Source organism: Bos grunniens, chromosome 8, assembly GCF_055505025.1.
Source record: "Bos grunniens cultivar Pamir isolate PY7600 chromosome 8, Bosgru_T2T1.0, whole genome shotgun sequence".
Lineage (NCBI taxonomy): Eukaryota > Metazoa > Chordata > Mammalia > Artiodactyla > Bovidae > Bos > Bos grunniens.
Window position 1 is genome coordinate 102,879,657 of NC_141172.1, and position 18,751 is coordinate 102,898,407.

The 18,751-nt window shown below is 49.1% G+C and overlaps 1 protein-coding gene across 1 annotated transcript; it reads right to left on the bottom strand.

Annotated features, from left to right (window-relative positions):
* Nucleotides 1-4,042: 4,042 nt before the first annotated feature.
* On the bottom strand, nucleotides 4,043-16,256 carry AMBP (alpha-1-microglobulin/bikunin precursor). Its single transcript, XM_086414604.1, has 10 exons — nucleotides 16,046-16,256; nucleotides 14,406-14,548; nucleotides 12,713-12,789; nucleotides 11,686-11,802; nucleotides 11,130-11,231; nucleotides 10,351-10,397; nucleotides 6,767-6,848; nucleotides 5,515-5,682; nucleotides 5,032-5,205; nucleotides 4,043-4,183 (listed from the first exon to the last, which is right to left on the bottom strand). Exons 1-10 carry the CDS (start codon nucleotides 16,160-16,162, stop codon nucleotides 4,152-4,154), a joined length of 1,059 nt encoding a protein of 352 aa, XP_086270730.1. The 5' UTR covers nucleotides 16,163-16,256; the 3' UTR covers nucleotides 4,043-4,151.
* Nucleotides 16,257-18,751: the final 2,495 nt, after the last annotated feature.

Genomic DNA, 18,751 nt, shown 5'->3' on the forward strand with positions numbered 1-18,751 from the left:
TGGCAGTGCGTGGCGTTATTTCTTGGGCTTGGGGTTGGGCCGTGTCATCCAGGCAGGAGCAGGGCACTGGAGAGTAGAGATGGACAGAGGCAGACGTCGCCTGGGGGTGATGGAGCTGGAGTCCATCCCGAGGGGACATCGGATGAGGTCAGGGTGACCCTGGACACCAGAGCCGGGTCAGTGATAGCTGACGAATGAGGCCCAAGAGCACGTGGCCCCCGGGGCCTTGCTCTTGAGCGCTGGCCCAGGGGAGGAAGGGTGGCCCAGGCCCCAAGGAGCACACCCAGGTTTGCCTGGACTGGCGTCATTTATGTGATGTCATGGGTTGTGTGTACCATCCGTTTTCTGAGGAAGGGTGCCCGTGGCTTTTGCCAAGTTCCAGATGGCATCTGTGACTCTGAAGAATCAGTGGGAGCTGTCAGAGACACATTCAAACCCCGTGTCTGGACACACTGTCTCCAGTGCAGTCCAGAGTGGAAAGCCTGCCTGGGGAGGGAAGGCACTCTCCACCCCAGGAGAGGTGCAGACAGAGCCCAGACACTACACTGGGGGCCTGCCAGGCAGCCAGGCCAGCTCCCTTGGGTGCCCTCCTCTCTCTGTCCTTCTGAAGCTCTGAGCAGCGCCCTGATGCGGCAGCCCACCCAGGCTTCCCAGTGGCTTTCTCGCAGCACCCCCTTTCCTAAACCTCCCTCCCCACTCGCTGACTGCTGAAACGCTGCCATGCTCCGAGCCAGCTCTCCACTCCTCCAGGACGGGTGACTGTCCTCCCCTACCTGCCCAGAGTTAGCGCAGCCATCTCCTAGGTGAAGCACACGCCCACGTTCCCCTTGCCCTGTGGTCACTTGCAGGCCTTGAGCTCCTTCGCCCCCAGCACTGGCCTCCCGGAGGATGTGTGTGGAGTTCGAAGTGTCTGCAGAAGGGTGCTGGCCCTGCCAAATTTCCCAGGTGGCCATCACTCTAGCCAGGTTAAGAATCAGAGTCCTTCACGAGGGCCCAGCCAGGGTGGACTCGCCCTGAGCCTCACGCTGCAGACAGGCTCATCGACGCTCGGCTTGGATAGTCGGACTGAAGGCAAGTCTGAGACAGTAGTGCCGCCAGAAGGCAGCTGTGGCCTGAGCCGGGAGCAGGGAAGGAGGGGTGACCGCTTCTCCTGAAGCAGACCTGCTGTTGCCAGAACAGCCAGCACCTTGGGCTTCATCCCTGTCCTTAACCCGATACAGTCAGTGAAAGTAAAAGTGAAAGTCGCTCAGTCATGTCCGGCTCTGGGACCCCGTGGACTATACAGCCCATGGAATTCTCCAGGCCAGAATACTGCAGTGGGTAGTTTTACCCTTCTCCAGTGGATCTTCCCAACCCAGGAATCGAACCGGGGTCTCCTACACTGCAAGCGGATTTCTTTACCAACAGCTGTCAGTGCACTCCCCAAAAGGGGTGCACTGCTGGGTCAGCTGAACAACTTCCCATCAATCAAATCACAGGGGTCACAGCATGAATGGGCTGAGTCTCAGCCAGCCTCCAAGAGGCACCAGCCCTGCCCTCAGAAGCCCCTTCTGTGGGAGTTTCCTGCTCAGTGTACCATGTGGACATCCCAGAGCCGGTGGGTGAAGTTCAATCAAGGAGTTTCTATGGGCTCTGAAACAAAAGTCAGGAGTCTTGCTGGAGCAAAAAGACTCCCCCCGCAACCTCAGAATACCAGAATCCAGTAAGGCCAGGGCGTGGCCAGAGCCTTGGTATGGCTGAGGGGCCAGCCTCTGGATTTTAAAATTAAAAAACAAAAACCACATTTTTCTGAGTAGCCACGTCTATGTTGTAGAAGAGATGAGTGTGACCTGTATCTTTAAGAGAAAATTTAAGATGAGATGGTTTAAGAATCAAACAGGTGGGGCTTCTCTGGTGGCTAAGCAGTCAAGAATCTGCCTGCCAGGGCCAGAGACACGGATTCAAGCCCCAATCTGGAGAGAGCCCACATGCCTCCGAGGAGCTAAAGGCCATGCACCACAGCTTTTGGGCCTGTGCTCTAGAGCCTGGAGGCCACACTACGGAGCCTGCATGAGCAACTGCTGAAACCCAAGGGCCCTAGAGCCTGTGTTCCTCAACAACAGAAGCCACCACAGTGAGAAGCCCATGCGCTGTGACTTAGAGAGTCGCCCCCACTCACCGCAACTAGAGCAAAGCCAGCACAGCAACAAAGACCCAGCACAGCCAAAAAACAAATAAAAAGCATAGGTCATCGCAGTGTTTGGCTGGGAATGCTTCTGGTGCCTTCTGAGATGAGGGGACTCCTGACTGGAGGAGTCCCCTGAGGTGGTAAGACCAGATCCAAGGGAATTTTTTGTAGAGAAAGTTGTAGCAAGTATTGTGGAGACATGTCTCCAGAACCAGGCAGGGTGGCAGCAGGGGCTGGTGACCCTCAAGGGCGGCTCCATGTAAACGGGCCATGTCAGTTCACTGGAATTGCACAATCTTAACCACTAGACTGCTGGGGAAGTCCCCAAGAGGTCCATTTTTAAATGGTGAATTCAGAACTGTGAAAGATACCTTATGAGCCAAAAACTCCCATCCACCAGCTGAGCTGAGGGTGGCTGACCCATCTGTGGCTGGCATCTTCTGCTTTAGGCATTTGTCCTTTGGGTCACTTCAAAATATCCCTCTTCAGAGTGATACCTTCAGACTGATGCAGATGGTGGCCCCAGTGTATGAAGCGTGCATGGAGGGGGCAGGTATAGCTAGACGCAGGACGTGAGGACATTTGTGAATTGCAGCCTGGAGAGCCTCTTGGCTTCTCCCAGTGTCCCCATCCCCAACTCCAGCCATTTCTGTCAAGAGAGGGTCCCAGCTACGCCCACAAATGCTGTCCCTCAGAACAGTCCTCTCTGTTGGAACCTAGAAGCCCCAAGCTCAAGGCTTTGAAGAAAATAAGAGGGAGGAATCTCTTATGTGATCTGATCAAGAGGGCTGCAGAGCTGTCTCCACCCAGAATCCTTGCCTCTGGGTTTGTCCCCTCCACCGGAGATGTGCAGTGCCCACCCTTCTCCCTTCCTGAGGGTATCTTAATCCAATGGGCTAATGGTATGAAAGGGACTCTGGACCAAGCGAGCCACCAGCCCTTAGCATGCTGTTCACCCCATGGAGAACAGATGCCGTCTCTGCCTAGGTTTCTGCTGCCGGGGTCAGCGTTCCATTTCAGCACACGTGAAGCTGGGGTTTTTCTGCTCTCTCAGCAGCAGCAGTCCTCAGGGCTCTGAGCGGATGGAGCTAGCAAGAGGTGTTTATGAATCTGATGTTTGTAGATCTGGTCTGTGTGAGCTGGAGGCTCCTGGAGTCCTGTGCTTGGACCAAGTTGGTGCCCAAGCCATGCTGGACAGCCTACCCGCTCTCTTCCTCCAGGGAGGAGAAGGAGAAGCTGGGCTAGACCCAGGACTTGCAGCTGTGGTCCAGGACCAGATGGTTGTCCTGGGCACAATGAAAAGGGCAATGAATATTCTCCTTCCGGGGCCAAGGGCCAGAGTGAGGATGGCAGGAGATGGGATCTCCAGGGCCCTTGTGGAGGAACAGCCTAAGGCTTTCTAACCCAGCCTAAGGCTTTCTATTGCAGCTACAGCTGGCAATACGGCTGTGAACAAAGCAAAAGGCTGCAGGGGTGGGTGGGTGGGAGTTCTGTGTGGCCAAGGGCAGGGGAATTCTTTCAGGCACTTGTGGGCATTTACCCTTACCCCCTGGGCACACACTAGGCATGGTAATTTCTTCTGACCCTGGGCCACTGATGATCTCTGCCAAACATCTCTGGGAAACAAGTATCCAGAGTTGCTCCCTCTTTTCTCTCCTGGATTTATTAAAACAAAATAATCCCATTTTATACAGAACTGTGATTTATGTTTTGTAATTTGCATAGCCAATTTCATGTCCTGAAGATGGCTCTATTACATTTCCCATACACACATTTTTCATTTCTGGGGAAAGTTCATGCCCCCTCCCCAGCTGGTCTCCTCCTCGCTTCCCCCCAATCTCATTATACTTCGTGATGAACAGTCAGGACATGGAATTTCAGGAGTCTACAATTCGGTTTTTATTGGAACCTGCAGCAGGGCTCTGGGGCAGACTCTGACCCTCCCACTTCCTGCTGCCTTGTGGACTTCAGGCCTGCGGACCGGTCAGTTGGAGAAGCGCAGCAACTCCTCATCCGCTGTGGACACAGAGAGGCTCAGGGAGTAGGTGTGGGGTCACCCAAGGGCCTGTGGTTGGGGGCGGTCAGGGCATGGGGATGCCTCATGGAGGAGGGAAGACAGCTCGGACTGAGTTCGAGCCTGAGCCTGAGCCCAGAAACTTCTGCTTGCAGGGTGACTTGGTAACTCCGAGATGCATTCCACAGGATGACCTATTTTTTTTGCCTCTGATTTACTTTAGGCACCATTTTTCCGGTGGGGAGATAAGGCATATAAATCTTCAATGGCTGCGGCTTCTTGGAATGCTATTCTTGTTACCATTGCAGCATTGCCACCGTTACTAGTACTGGCTGCTGCTAGACGGGTATGAACCAGGCAAGGCACCGTGCCGCCTAGGAAGTGGGTCCTTTGTGCCACTTTACAAAAGAGAAAACTGAGACTTAAATTGGTACAGTCCACGGGGTCACAAAGAGGCGGACATGACTGAGCACGCAAGCACTGTAACAGGGACAGAGTAGATTGAGAAGATCCAGAGGTCTGAGCCTTCAGGAAGCAGTGACTGGAAGTATTTGAATCATTTGAGTAACGATGTGGCCAGCCCGAATGTGGCACTGAATGCCAGGATTGGAGCCCGCCTCTGCCCCACTCAACCCCACCCTCCCTGCTCCGGCTAGCACCTCCCCAGGTGCCCCATCCCAGCTGGGGTAAAATTGGGCTTGGCCCCATTTTACAGGTGGGAAACTGAGAGAGTGGGTGTGCTGGTCACCAGTACAGAATCCAGAACTCAGCTCTCCAGATCCCTACCAGGGCTCCCCAACCAGGATTCTGGCGGCCCCTCAGCCCCGCCCGGCGTTGTGGGGCCTCCTACCTTCACCAGGAATGCCACAGTACTCCTTACACTCCTTCTCCGAGTAAAATTTGTTGCCATTGCCCTTGCAGCCCCCATAGCTGAAGCGGACGCACTTCCCCTTGACAGCATCATATGCCCAGAGCTCGATGTAGCTTCGGCATGGCCCCTGGACTATGGGGAGGTTACAGGCCTCTGCGGAGTGGGAGGGAGGCACAGAGCATTAGAAAACCTCGTGATCACTGACCTGAGACACCCGGCAGGGACCCTACTCACCTGGAACACCTAGACCTCTTCCTATAGATTGAGAAACCAGCCCCCTAGAAGACATATGTGCCGAGGGTCACCCACACCCAAGTGCTCAATTCCTATGCCTTCAGGAAACCGGCCCTGGAATCCCACCACCGGAGCATCCTCTGTTAGCTACCTGTTCAGTGGGCAGGTGGTCTGTTGGGAGGACAGGAGTGACCAGTACGGGGGAGGCGGAAGTGGGGTGGTGCTCACCCACAGTCCGGCAGGTCTGCAGACACTCCTTCTCCGAGAGGAAGTTGTTGCCATTCCCCATGCAGCCGCCATATAAGAAGGTCTCACAGGCCATGGATGTACCGTTATAGAAATACCTCTTGAACAGCCCCAGGCAAGGCCCTTGTGAGTAGTCCAGCTGGCAGGAATCTGCGGAGGGGCAGAACAGCAGTGCTCGCTGAGTGCTGAGTGTGTGCCTGTCACCAGGCTGGACACTTCAAAGGGGAATCACCTCATTTAGTTTTCATCTCTGCATTAAGAGGAATCATTCTCAGCCCGTTTTAAAGATAAGGAAATTGACTCCCTGAGAGGCAAAGAGATTTCCTCAGGGTTACCTAGAGCTGAGATTCCAAGTCATATTTGTTGGACTCCAAAAACCCGTGCCATAATATGAGGTGTTACCAGTGGCCCAGAGACCAAGCATCCGGCTTTGGTCTTGTCTGCCCTACAGCCCTGTAAAGACAGTGGTTGAGGCTACATTCACCAGCATGCATGCTGGCAGCCTGACCTCTCTGCCTGATGTCCCAGCCCTGTGCCTTTGCCCTCATCATTCCTGCCCCTGGAATGCTAGAATGCCTTCCTCCATAAACCATAAATGGACATAAGGTGAATTCTCCTTCATCCAGGAAGTCCTCCTTGATCACTTCTCCCCTCCCTCTTCTGAGCTCCCTCAACTCTTTAGCTTACTCTCTTCTTTCAAGTCCTTTATTTTCTTCCTTGACTGCCTCCTCTACTAGACCAGAAGATGTGTTTGTCTCCATGATCCCAGTGCTCAGCAGAGGGTCTGGGGGGCGATGCAGGGTCAGGGCTCAATGTTTGCTGAAAGAGTTGAAGAGTGATTGGTCTATCAACTACACAGAGTATTCTCACATATTTTCCATGTGTCTCCACAAGAGCCCTTGAGATCAGCTCAACAGGCTGTTATCCCATTGTACAGATGAGAAAACCAAGGCGAGGAGGCCACGAAGCAAAACAGACAGGCCAGGAACTTGCTTCTCATCATGGAGCTGAATGTTTCTAAGCTCAGGGACCATGGCTTGTGATCCCCTCTCTCAACAATGTCTGGCACGGGGCAGAGAACGGGATTTGCCTTTTCTAGGCTTTTGCTTCATTCTAGTAGAAGAATAAAAAGACTTCATGGTGATAAGGGCAGCTGGAGTGAACCAGCTGTGGGCCCTTCCTCTCTCGAGTGTGGCAGAAGAGGGGTTAAAAAAAAACAGGGAGTGATCCTCACCTGCTTTCTTGCTGAAATTAGTTACTGGTTGTCCAGCCCCAGAGCCTTCCTCTTCCTGGGTCAGCACAGCCCGCCGAGCCCTCTGGGGGAAAAACAGAAGAAGCTATTTCAGGGACCTAGCCACAGTTGTTCCCCTGGCCCCTGGGAATGTAAAAGCCATTTGCTCTGAGGATCAAGGTGCAGACAGAAACACAGCTACTAGACTGATGAATGGGCTGTTTTTCCCAAAGCATCGGGCTTTCCGTGGCACTAGTGGTAAAGAATCCGCCTGCCAATTCAAGAGACAAGGGTTCAATCTCTAGGTCAAGAAGATCCCTTGGAGGAGGGCATGGCAACCCATTCTACTATTCTTGCCTGGAGAATCCCATGGACAGAGGAGCCTGGCAAGCTACAGTCCATGGGGTCGAAAAAGTTGGACACAACTTCGAAACCAAACAGCAAAAACAACTGGCTAAAACAGAAGAGGCAGGAGACAGATAAAAAGAAGCAGAACAGAAACTATCCAGACCAACTTCAGAAATCTCATTCAAGGTTGAAGGGAACAGGAGGATATTCTCAAACAGGGAAGAATTCCAGGATTCAAATATTCAAAACTTCCTCAAACACAGCAGTTTGTGAAGAAATGGCATTAAGAGATTAATAGAAATAATAACTCAGGAATGGTGAAGCTGTGTTGTATTCACTAGGAGAGAATGTAGAATCCATTAAAATATAGAGCTATTACTAAATGTCTGGGAATTGCAGAGATAGAACAGAATGGGAATGGTATCAATCTGGACAGAGTAAAAGAAAAAGGGAGAAGGAGATAGAACACACGAGAGTAAAGAGGTCTGTCTGCCAAGTCCCAGAGACAAGAGACACCCTCTGAAAGTGTTTACTTACATTTAAAGTCGTTCAGTCGTGTCCGACTCTTCGTGACCCAGTGGACTATACAGTCCATGGACTTCTCCAGGCCACAATACTGGAGTAGGTAGCCTTTCCCTTCTCCAGGGGATCTTCCCAACCCAGAGATTGAACCCAGGTCTCCCGCATTGCAGGCGGATTCTTTACCAGCTGAGCCATAAGGGAAGCCCAATCTTGACTTAGAGCATTCTTTACTAAATTAACCTCTTGGCAAGGAGAAATATTTATTTGAAGATTTTTTTTAAACAACAATGAATGTCTTTTCAAATTTAGGAATAGCATCTGGAACACAATTCCATTTAATAACAGCATATCTAAATCTGTGCATCTGTCTATCCAACTTTCTTTACATCTGCCCCTCTCCAGGTGTATACAGGTCAAGATTTCTGGAATAATGTGAATGCTCAGAGTTTGTAGGTGGTGGAATTTTTCAAAACTTGTTTTTTATACTTTTTATACTGCATTGTTTTAATTATTTATAATGAGAGTATGTTAGCTTTACAGTAGCAATGGTAATTTTTCTTAAAAAATAGGGAAGTGGTTAGCCACTATGGAGAACAGTGTGGAGAGTCCTTAAAAAACCAGAAATAGAACTGCCATATGACCCAGCAATCCCACTGCTGGGCATACACATCGAGGAAACCAGAATTGAAAGAGACACGTGTGCCCCAATGTTCATCACAGCACTGTTTACAGTAGCCAGGACATGGAAGCAACCTAGATGTCCATCAGCAGATGAATGGATAAGAAAGCTGTGGTACATATACACAATGGAATCTTACTCAGCCATTAAAAAGAATGCACTTGAATCAGTTCTAATGAGGTGGATGAAACTGGAGCCTATTATACAGAGTGAAGTAAGTCAGAAAGAAAAAGACCAATACTGTATAATAACGCATATATATGGAATTTAGAAAGATGGTAACGATGACCCTATATGCGAGACAGCAAAAGACACACAGATGTATAGAACAGTCTTTTGGACTCTGTGGGAGAGGGCGAGGATGGGATGATTTGAGAGAATAGCATTGAAACATGTATATTATCATATGTGAAATAGATCCCCAGTCCAGATTTGATGCATGAGACAGGGTGCTCAGGGCTGGTGCACTGGGATGACCCAGAGTGATGGGATGGGGAAGGAGGTGGGAGGGGGAGTTCAGGATGGGGAACACAGGTATACCCGTGGCTGATTCATGTCAATTTTTGGCAAAAACTACTACAATATTGTAAAGTAATTAGCCTCCAATTAAAATAAACTAATTAATTAAAAAAATAGGGAAGCAAAGAAATATGTTAACAGTGTGAATTCTATGTAGAAGTAGGACATTATTGTCCTTTTTTGCTTTCCTTCAGTTTTAAAAATTTTCTTCAGTTGCATGCAACAAATTCTCTTTTCATTTTTATTCTATTACAAATATTTTTAATCTTCCTTGTTATGGCTTCTTAGATACACTCATCATTTAAAAGTGAACATCTAATTTCCAAATACATGGGATTTTGTTTAAAGTATCTTTAATATTAATCTCTCATTTTGATACTAGTTTCTCATTTAAATGGTTTCTTCTCTGTAGTCACCCTCTGTTTCTTTTTAGTCTAACTTTATTGAGGCTTTCGATGGCGAAGTCAAAGATTTCTCTTGGTAAATGTCACATTGCACTTGAAAACATGGATTATTTTCAAGTGTCTTTCAATATTGATTTCTAACATCATTCCACAGTGATGAGAACAGATTCTGTATGATTTCAACATCTTCAGACCATGAAATTTTTGCATTTCATCTTCTGTCCCTGGATATGTTCCAGTGTCTCCTAGTTTATAGTCTACGGGAACTTGAATAGAATTTGTATTCTGCTGTTGTGTGAAAACTATATAAATCTTAATTATGTTGAATTGGTTTTCAGTGCTTTTCAGGTCTACTATCTCCTTCTACTTCCCTGTATATTCATTCTATTAATTTTTGAGAGTTTGATATTGAAACTCCAACTAATAACCTTAATTTATCTATTTAAAAAAAATAATTGTAATATATAGTGGAACATATGAAACCTTGTTCTGTATTTTCCAAGTCCCTTGTATATATGTTATATACTTTCATAATTAAAAAAGTAAAGATTAAAATGAAAAAAATTTCAAAAATATGTTTCTAAAATAAATATATGTATTTTTACACACACACACACATACACATATAGACACAACAGTAGACTAAATTAGTATATATAATTTCCAAATAATCAGAGAAGGAATGAAGGCTTAATCAATATGGCAAAAAACAGGAAAATTAAGCAGAAGGAAGCCCCCCAAATCAAAAGTCAGCATAGGAGAGGCATTGGCTTGAGAAGCTGCTTGCTCTCGGGTTTGCTGTTTTTCAGAGCTCAACTGACTTTATTTTCATCTATTGAGTGTTGAGTATCTTTATCTCATTATTGAGTCTGTCACTGCTTTTAGGTACTTTTCTAACATGTCACTGGATTCCAGAGTAAAGGTAATTACTCCATGCCACAGACGAGGAAAGGGACATCGCATGGGGCAGCAACTAGCCCCATGCAGAACTGAGACTGAGCCCAGGTGGGTCTGACTTGCCCATCGCCGCCTTCTCTCTGCAACCCCACCCTCCGGCACGGCAGAGGAGCCTAAGCGGGCAGGGTGGGGCTGGGCTGGGGGACAGAGGTGCTCACCGAGACTGGAGTGGGCACTGGATCCTGCTCTCCAGGAACACATTCACCTGAGTCAGAGGACAGGAGAGAGAGGGAGTAAGACCCAGACAGGCTTTGCTTCTTCCGAAGAACTAATGGCCATGCGGCAGGTGGGCCCCCTCGCTGGGACCTGTCCCATGCATCAGCCCACTGCGGGGACGGCTCCACCCGCATGGATTGCTGAAGGTCATCGCTGGAAAATCGACAGGCTGGTGGCTACACCGCTGTCACCACCTCTATCATCTCCACCCCCTCCCCTCCACCAGCATTCCAAGGCTGACATCTATCCAGCACTTACTAGAAACCACGTATGGTGCTACTGTATTTAATGCCTTTATCTCATTGACCCCTTACAGCAGCTTCTAAGGGGGGACATTATTATCCCCATTTTACAGATGAGGAAATGAGGCTCTGAAAGCCGCCAGAAGCCACCCAGCTCAGTTTGAAGCTCCGTGCTCTAACTCCTACCCTCTATTACCTCCCAAGAGGCGGCCCTGAATTCTGGCTATCACCGCACTTGGCAGGTGGCAGCAGAGTGAATGCTGAACTGGCTCTAGCCTCAGCTCTGCCAGGTACACGCCGACTGGCCTGGGACAAGTCCAGGGACCCAGAGTGCTTTTTCTATAAAGAGAGGAGGGGAACCATAGCCCAGTTTACCTCAAAGGGTGGTGGGACAGACCCAGGGGCCGGGGGGATGTGCTCTGGAGGCCACAGAGGACGAGGAGGGGACAGAAATGTGAGACGGGGTGGGGTGCCGTTACCTCTGTCGGGCATTGTGAAGATGGCATCTTCGGGGATGCCCACACCCAGGGCCACCTCCCTGAATTCCTCCAGCAGGCTTTCCCGAAGCTGCGGCTCACGCCCTGCAAGTGGGAGGCAGGGGAGATGCCTAGAACCACAGGGCCCAGGGCTGCCAGGGCCTGGCATTATTTTGCCCAGGGACTTTCATTTCGGGGACATTTGAGACCTATTGACTCAGTTGGGTCTCTTCAGTACCCTTACAGAAAGCTCAGCTCCAGAAGAGGAGGAGGAGCCTTCCCAGGCTCCCCATTCCAGGTCTCCCAGATCTCCACCCAGCACAAGAGTGGTTCTTTAAGGGCCCAGAGATGCTAGAATTTTCTGGAAATTTTGAGTTCAAAAGAAGAGGCTTCAACCTCAAATGGGAGACTGAGCTCTACCTTCTACAGGGAGAGTAAATGTTTTCACCTTTCCCGTAACTGGAGTTTTGTTGGAAGGAAAAAGCAAAACTCCCTGCACTTCCCCACTTCATTTCCCCAAATGACAGGTCTCCTCCCACCCCCAGCTCCGGGCCTTTACCATAGAGTTTGGCAGTAATGGTGGGTCCATGGCGACGGCTTAATTTCTTGGTCAGAAAAATGGCATACTCATCGTAGTTGGTGTGGACCACATAGGACTCCATGGTGATATTCCACTCTGCATGGAAAATGAAGGAAGACAAAAAGATCAGTGGTCAGAAGGCTTCTATCCTGAGACCCTTCACCTATTCACCCACATATCATCTATTCATCAATCCTTCTGTCCACCCATCCTTTGCATATATTCATTTATCTATTCATCCATCTTCACTCTCTCTCTCCATCCATCTCCTCCATAAATTCATCATTAATTCATCTGCCATCGTTTCATCCGTCCGTCCTCTCCATATATCAGTCCATAAATACATCCATTTTCCTTCCTTCCTTCCCTCCCTCTTTCCTTCTTTCTTTCCTCCATCTGTTAGCCCATCAGTTTATCTATTTAATGATTGATTACTCAACTAATCTACCATCTTACATGTATTCACTTACCATTTTTTAATTCTCTCACTCATTTATTTATCCAACCATTCATCTATGCAAACATTAAAGCTCTGACACATTTATTTGATGCATAGAGCAAATTCAATAAACATTTGCCGGATTAATGATAAATTCATGTCCACATGTGTCTATCCCTTAGCACCATACACTCTGTACATGGTAGATGCTTAGCAAATTTTTATCAGTTGATTGCAGATGCCTAACAGGAAGAGTGATGAAATCTTGATGTTATCCCCAGCATTCAGAACCATCACTTGAATTCAGCAATGTTTTCAGCTCATCACTTAAAATCAGCACTGGATGAGCGTGTACATGGGTGGGGCAAGGGTCATGGGGGTAGGAGCTAGAGAGAGAAAGAGAAAGAAGGAGAGAGAGAAGGAGGGGGGAATTTGGTGGGAGGCTAGATGACATTGCAGAAAAATGGGAGGAATGGCTGTAGGGGCAGAGAGGAAGAGAGGTTAAGATGTCAGGCATTTTTTTTAGCGAAGAAGAGAACTGTGGGTGTCCCCTTTGACTCAACTTACTGGCTTTGTGATAGAGAAACTTCCCATCAGTGCTTGTTTTCTCATAAGTACCAGAGATCGATTCACAGACACCTTTCCTGGAAATGAACAAACCAAAATGAAGATAGTATCTGGTAGAGACCATTGTCCTGACACCCCGCTCTCCTGTAAGGTTCTTCCAAATACAGGGTTTTTTTTTTTGTTTTTTTTTTTGTAATTTGGAAAGTAACATTTCCAAATATCTGGTTTAGTTCTCACACCAGTCCTGAGAGACATATGTTTCACAGAAGAGAGCAGAGGGACTGAGGGAAGCAAGGAGCTAACTGATGCTATCTTCTTGGTAAACCCAGCACTAAAAATCAGCACAGTATTTGTATACGCCAGGAAATCAGAACGATTCATTAACACATTAAGTCATTTATTACTTTCTGTCTCTCTTGCCCCACTTTTCTCATCTGAGAAATGGGGATAATGATAGTTTCTACCTCATATGGTGGTTGAGAGCATCAAATGAGATATTTTATGCAGAGAGCTTAGAGTAAGTACTATGTACACATTAGCTACTATCTTTACCAGCTGAGTTACCAGGGAAGCCCATTATTGTTATAATGATGATCATTTATCTTATTGATATTTAACGAGCATCATCTATGTGCCAAGCACTATGCCACAGGCTGGGGATACACAGAAAGGCAGGGGAGACCCTGTCCCGTCATGGAGCATTAGATTCTAAAACCCAGTGAAGGGGGTGGGCAGGCCAGAGGCAGATGCAGTCGGTGAGGTTACTGCCACGTGGGGGGAAGCAGGGGTACTCAGAGAGCACAAAAGAAGGCCTGTAACCTGAACCTGGATGGGTGGAGGGAGTCAGAGAGGCCTTCCTGGAGGAGGCAACAAAGAACCTGAGTCCTGAAGGATCCATAGGAATTAGTGCAGGAAGTGGGGAGAGGTTTTCTAGGTAGAAGAAATATTTGATGCAAAGTCCCAGAGGATGGAGGGTTCCAGAAACTGAAAGAAGATCCAGCTAGGTGGGTCAGAGAGTATGTAGGTATGTGCGGAAGGGAACAGTGAGCACTTGGGAGTCACAGAGGGCTGAAGGCTATGTTGAAGGAGTTGAACTTTATCTCAAGGGCAATAGGGAAGGAACTCTGGAAAGGTTTAAGCAGATTTGAGTTTTTGAAAGGCCTTTCTGGTTGCGAGGTGATGAATGGTTGCAAGGATGGAAAGTTGGAGGTTAGAGGTGGGGAGAAATGTAGAGAGGCTACTGTAGATAACAGTAGGAAAGAAAGCTGAAGGTTACTTGGTCCAGGGCAGTGAAGAGGGAAGAAGTAAACAGACCAGAGGGAATAAGGAAGAGCAGGGACAAGGCTGGATGGTGGACCAAACGGTCATGGCAGAGCAAAGAAGAGTCTAGGACATGCACCTACCACCCAACTTTCCAGCTTGTGTAGAAACGCCTTTACTGAGCTAAAGGAAGCCCAAGGGGCAAGAGTAGATTGGGAAACAGGCAGAGTGTTGGGGACGTTGCCCTTGAGGTGTAGGTGGGACAGTTAGAACGGGCTGCCCCAGCAGTGGGAAGCAGAGAAGTCTGGCCCTCAGGAGTGAGTCCTGGCTGGAAGTAGAGACCTGCTACTTTCCAGGACAGGGTGGAGGCTGAAGCCAGGGTTGGGGTGGGGGAAGGAGTGGGTCCCAGTCCTCTAACCCCATCCCCACTCACCGCCTGTGGGTGTTGGTGACGCTGATCTCCTTGCTCGTCGGCCCCGCTTTCAACACCACTGTGCTCATGGTCATCTTCTCCTTGAACCTCTTCAGCCATGGGCAGGTGGAGCCCACGGCCACATTGAACCACTTCCCATAGATCTAGGAGGCAGCCACAAGCCCTAAGGATCTGGACCTGGACAAGACTGGGAGGGCGTCTGTCCCCCTCCCCCCTCTCAATGACGTCTCCTCCTAAGTGATCGTGTCTCACAGGTAACTGGAGGCTACGAGGCTTCCAGGGAGGATGGAGCTCTGATGATGGAGCTCCAGGCATCATGGCTGGCTTAGGAGGGAGACGGCAGGCAGACCCCACCCCGCCAGTTGGCAGAGGGCCTGACTGCTGAGATGCAGGTTTTGGGCTGCTCACTGGACAGGATCCAAATCCCCATGCCCCAAGGTCACCATCAACCACTGCTCCCCAAGAGCAAGAGTCCCGTCTCTTACTCCTCCAGGGGTACTCACCACCTTGCACACAGCCCATACCTCTGTGTTAGAAAGTAACTCCTTTCCCTAAGCTGAGCCTGACCCAGGATGAGCCTGCCGCTTCTAGAAAGAGCCCTTAGGTGTCTGCAGACCCTTCGTCATCCCAGACCACCAGAGACCTGTTCCTCATGCCCTGCTCCCCACAACCCTTCCTCATCCCTAAATGTAAACAAAATCCATACTGCGGCTACAAAGGTCAGAAGGAGCCTGGGGTGGCGGTGGAGGAACAGGCTTTGCTCAAGGTCACCCAGAGATTCGGGCAGAGCCGGGGCTGGACGGCAGCCTCCCCTGGCACAGCGCCCTGCCCAGGCCGCTTAGTCCCACCAGCCTGATTTCTGTCCTGCTCCTCTTCTCCCCATGATCCTACAGGTAGGGCAGAGGGCCCAGGATGGGCTAACAGAGATGTTGCGGCAGAGGTGAGTAGTTAAAGGATGAAGGGATGCAGGTTAGGGGGTGGGCAGAAGAGTCACACAAAGCTGGGCACTGTTGGGGGGAGGCGCTGCAGGGGCAGCAGGACTTGGTCGGCACCAGCCTTCTCTGCTGCTGCTGCTGAGTCGCTTCAGTCGTGTCTGACTCTGTGCGACCCCATAGACAGCAGCCCACCAGGCTCCGCCGTCCCTGGGATTCTCCAGGCAAGAACACTGGAGTGGGTTGCTATTTCCTTCTCCAATGCATGAAAGTGAAAAGTGAAAGTGAAGTCGCTCAGTCGTGTCTGACTCTTAGCGACCCCATGGACTGCAGCCTACAGGCTTCTCCGTCCATGGGAGTTTCCAGGCAAGAGTACTGGAGTGGGGTGCCATTGCCTTCTCCGAGAAGCCTTCTCTGGGTGGGTTCTAATCGGAGTACAATTTCCCATGGAGCCCAACAGTACAGGTTCAGACTTCAGGATCTTTGACTCAGAATGGCAGCCCAGAATCCCACGAAAGGGTGAGTGCAGAGGTGCAGCTTCAATGAAGTCCTGACAGTCTGAGCAGCAGAAAGGGCCCTGAGGGACCCACCCCTGGAGTTCCAGATGCAGAGACTGAGACCCCAAGGCACATAGGACTTGCCCCTTCCTGCCAGCAAGGCCCAGCCGCTCAGACACCCTGCCATCACCGCCAGAGATGCCAGCCTTACCCTAGACAGGTCGAAGTTCTCCTGCACTTGAATGTCATCGGGCAATGTGGGCACGGAGCTGGCGTTTACCGCCAGGCAGGCAGTCAGTAACAACAGCAGGCCGCTGAGACTCCGCATGGCTCTGGTTCCTCTGTCTGGGGTGTCACTCACAGGCTTGGCTGGTCTGGGGATGGAAGAGCCACCAGCTCCCTGCTCGAGGCAGCTACAGACTGGGGCTGGGGAAGGGGTCTGCGGCTGTAGGTGACCTTGCTGTTTGTCCTGCTCGGCGAGGACCAATCAGAGACCCAAGGCCAGGGCCAATCGATCCCTTTTAGTACCCTGTCCAGGGTCACAGTCCCCAGGGGCCAGGGTATTTGTTTCAGAGGAGCCGCTGGCCAAATGCAACCTGGCCTGGGCGCAGCTGGACGCTGGGTTCAGGCATCACAAGGGCTTCCCCAGAAACTCCTCGCCTGTCCCAGGCAGGATGGGAGAGGCGGGCAGCCCAAGCCCTTCCTGCTGAGTCATTCCACCTGTGAGCCAGGAGGACAAGCCCGACTGGCCTGTTTCCCATATGAAAAAATCTAGGGCCTGGGGAGAGTGAGTGACTTAGCAGAGACTATAAGCAGGTCTATGGCGAAGCTAGCTTTCCTTGTGGCTCAGATGGTAAAGAATCTACCTGCAAGGCGGGAGTCCCAAGTTCAATCCCTGGGTTGGGAAGATGCCCTGGAGAAGGGAACGGCTACCCACTCCAGTATTCATGCCTGGAGAATCCCAGGCACAGAGGAGCCTGGCAGGCTACAGTCCATGGAGGTGCAAAGAGTTGGACTGGACTGAGTGGCTTAACACTACCACCATGGCAAAGATAAGACTAGAACTCAGATATCCTATCCCCAGAGCTCCTTCTCTGACCCATGGCTTCCCACAGCCCTAGCAAATAATATTAATAGTCAAAATAATAATGCTGCTGCTGATGTCCACAGCTTCGATGCACTGAGCCCCTGGTATGTACCAGCTAGGCACAAGAGCTTTACGCCTGCCCTGAAATGGCTCATCCCCACAAGAGCCCCATCAAGCAGGGGCTGTTTTTCCCCTTTATAGACAGGCAGCCTTTGGTGGTGGCTGAGAGCGTGGACTCAGGAGCCAGGTTGCTCTCTGTGCTGCTCAATGGGGCAGGGGGCGGCCTTGGGTGAGCGACTTTACCTTTCACCACATCCGTGTCTTCATCTGAAAATGGGATAGTAGCAGTTCCTGGTTGAGAACATTGTCACAAGGACGGAAGAAGCTCATGCTTGCAAAGCAGTAGGACAGTAGCTGGGACGTGCCGGGAGCTGAGTGTGTTCACTGAGGGGTGAATAAAGTCCCCTCCCCACAGGCTCAAGTGACACCTTACGTGCGTATGTAATTAGTTCAGATGAGGTCCTACCGGAGGAGGATGAACCCTCAGTCCAAGGACTGATGTCTTCATAAGACAAAGAGGAGGGAGATTTGGACTCAGAAACACACAGGGAAGATGGCCACAGGAAGACAGAGGCTGAGATTGGAACGAGGCGGCTGCAAGCCAAGGAATGCCAGGGGCTGCCGACAGGAGCTGGGAAGAGCCGGGAAGGGTTTTCTTCTAGAACCTTTAGGAAGGATGCGGCCCTCCTGACAACTTGCTGTCCAACTTGTAACCTCCAGAACCAGGAGAGAAAAGATTTCTGTATTATTACACCACCCACTTTGTGGTGTTCTATTAATGGCAGCCTTAGGAAACTAGACAGTGTTCATTCCATCGAAATATTTAACGGGAATTTTAAAAAGCAGATCTGTTTGTCTCCAAAGATCAAACTCTTGCTAGTGATACTGCAGGTCCTCTCTACTTTAAAAAAATTTTTTTTAAACTATGAAAGTATGATAACACATTTACATGAAACTTGGAAAATACAGAAAATTATTTTTTAAGTCAATAAATTAAGATTTTTAGTTGGAGTTTCTATATCAAACTCTCAAAAATTAACAGAATGAATGTGCAGAGAAGTAGAAGGATATGAAAAGCATGGAAAGCACTATTAGCCTGAAAAGCATGAAAGCATGAAAAGCACTGGAAACCAATTCAACATAACTAAGATTTATACAATTTTCACATAATAGTAGGAACCAATTTCTATTCAAGTTCCCATAGACTGTAAGCCAGGAGACACGGAAACACAGCCAGGGGTGTAAAACAAGCTGCAAAAAGTTTGCAGTCTAAAGATACTGAAATCATACAGAATTTGTTCTCTTATCACTGTGGAATGATATTAGAACTCAATATCAAAAGATATTTGAAAATGACCCACATATTTTCAAGTGCAATGTGGCATTTACCAAGAGAGACCTTCAACTTAGCCATTGAAAGCCTCAGTAAAGTTAGACTGAAGAGAACACAGAGGGTGATTGCAGAGAAGAAAGCATTTAAATGAGAAATTGGTATAAAATGAGAAATTAATATTAAAGATATTTTAAACAAAATCCCATGCATTTGGAAATTAGATGTCCACTTTTAAATGATGGGTCTATCAAAGAAACAGCAACAAGGAAGATTAGAAAATATTTGCAACAGAATAAAAATGAAAAGAGAATTTACCAGAATGTGTTGCATGCAGCTGAAGCTGCTCCATGCAATTACATGCAACGTGGAGTCTTGAAAAAGGTATGAAAACAAATAATGAACACTAGCATAAAATTTTGTGGGATTTGAACAAAATC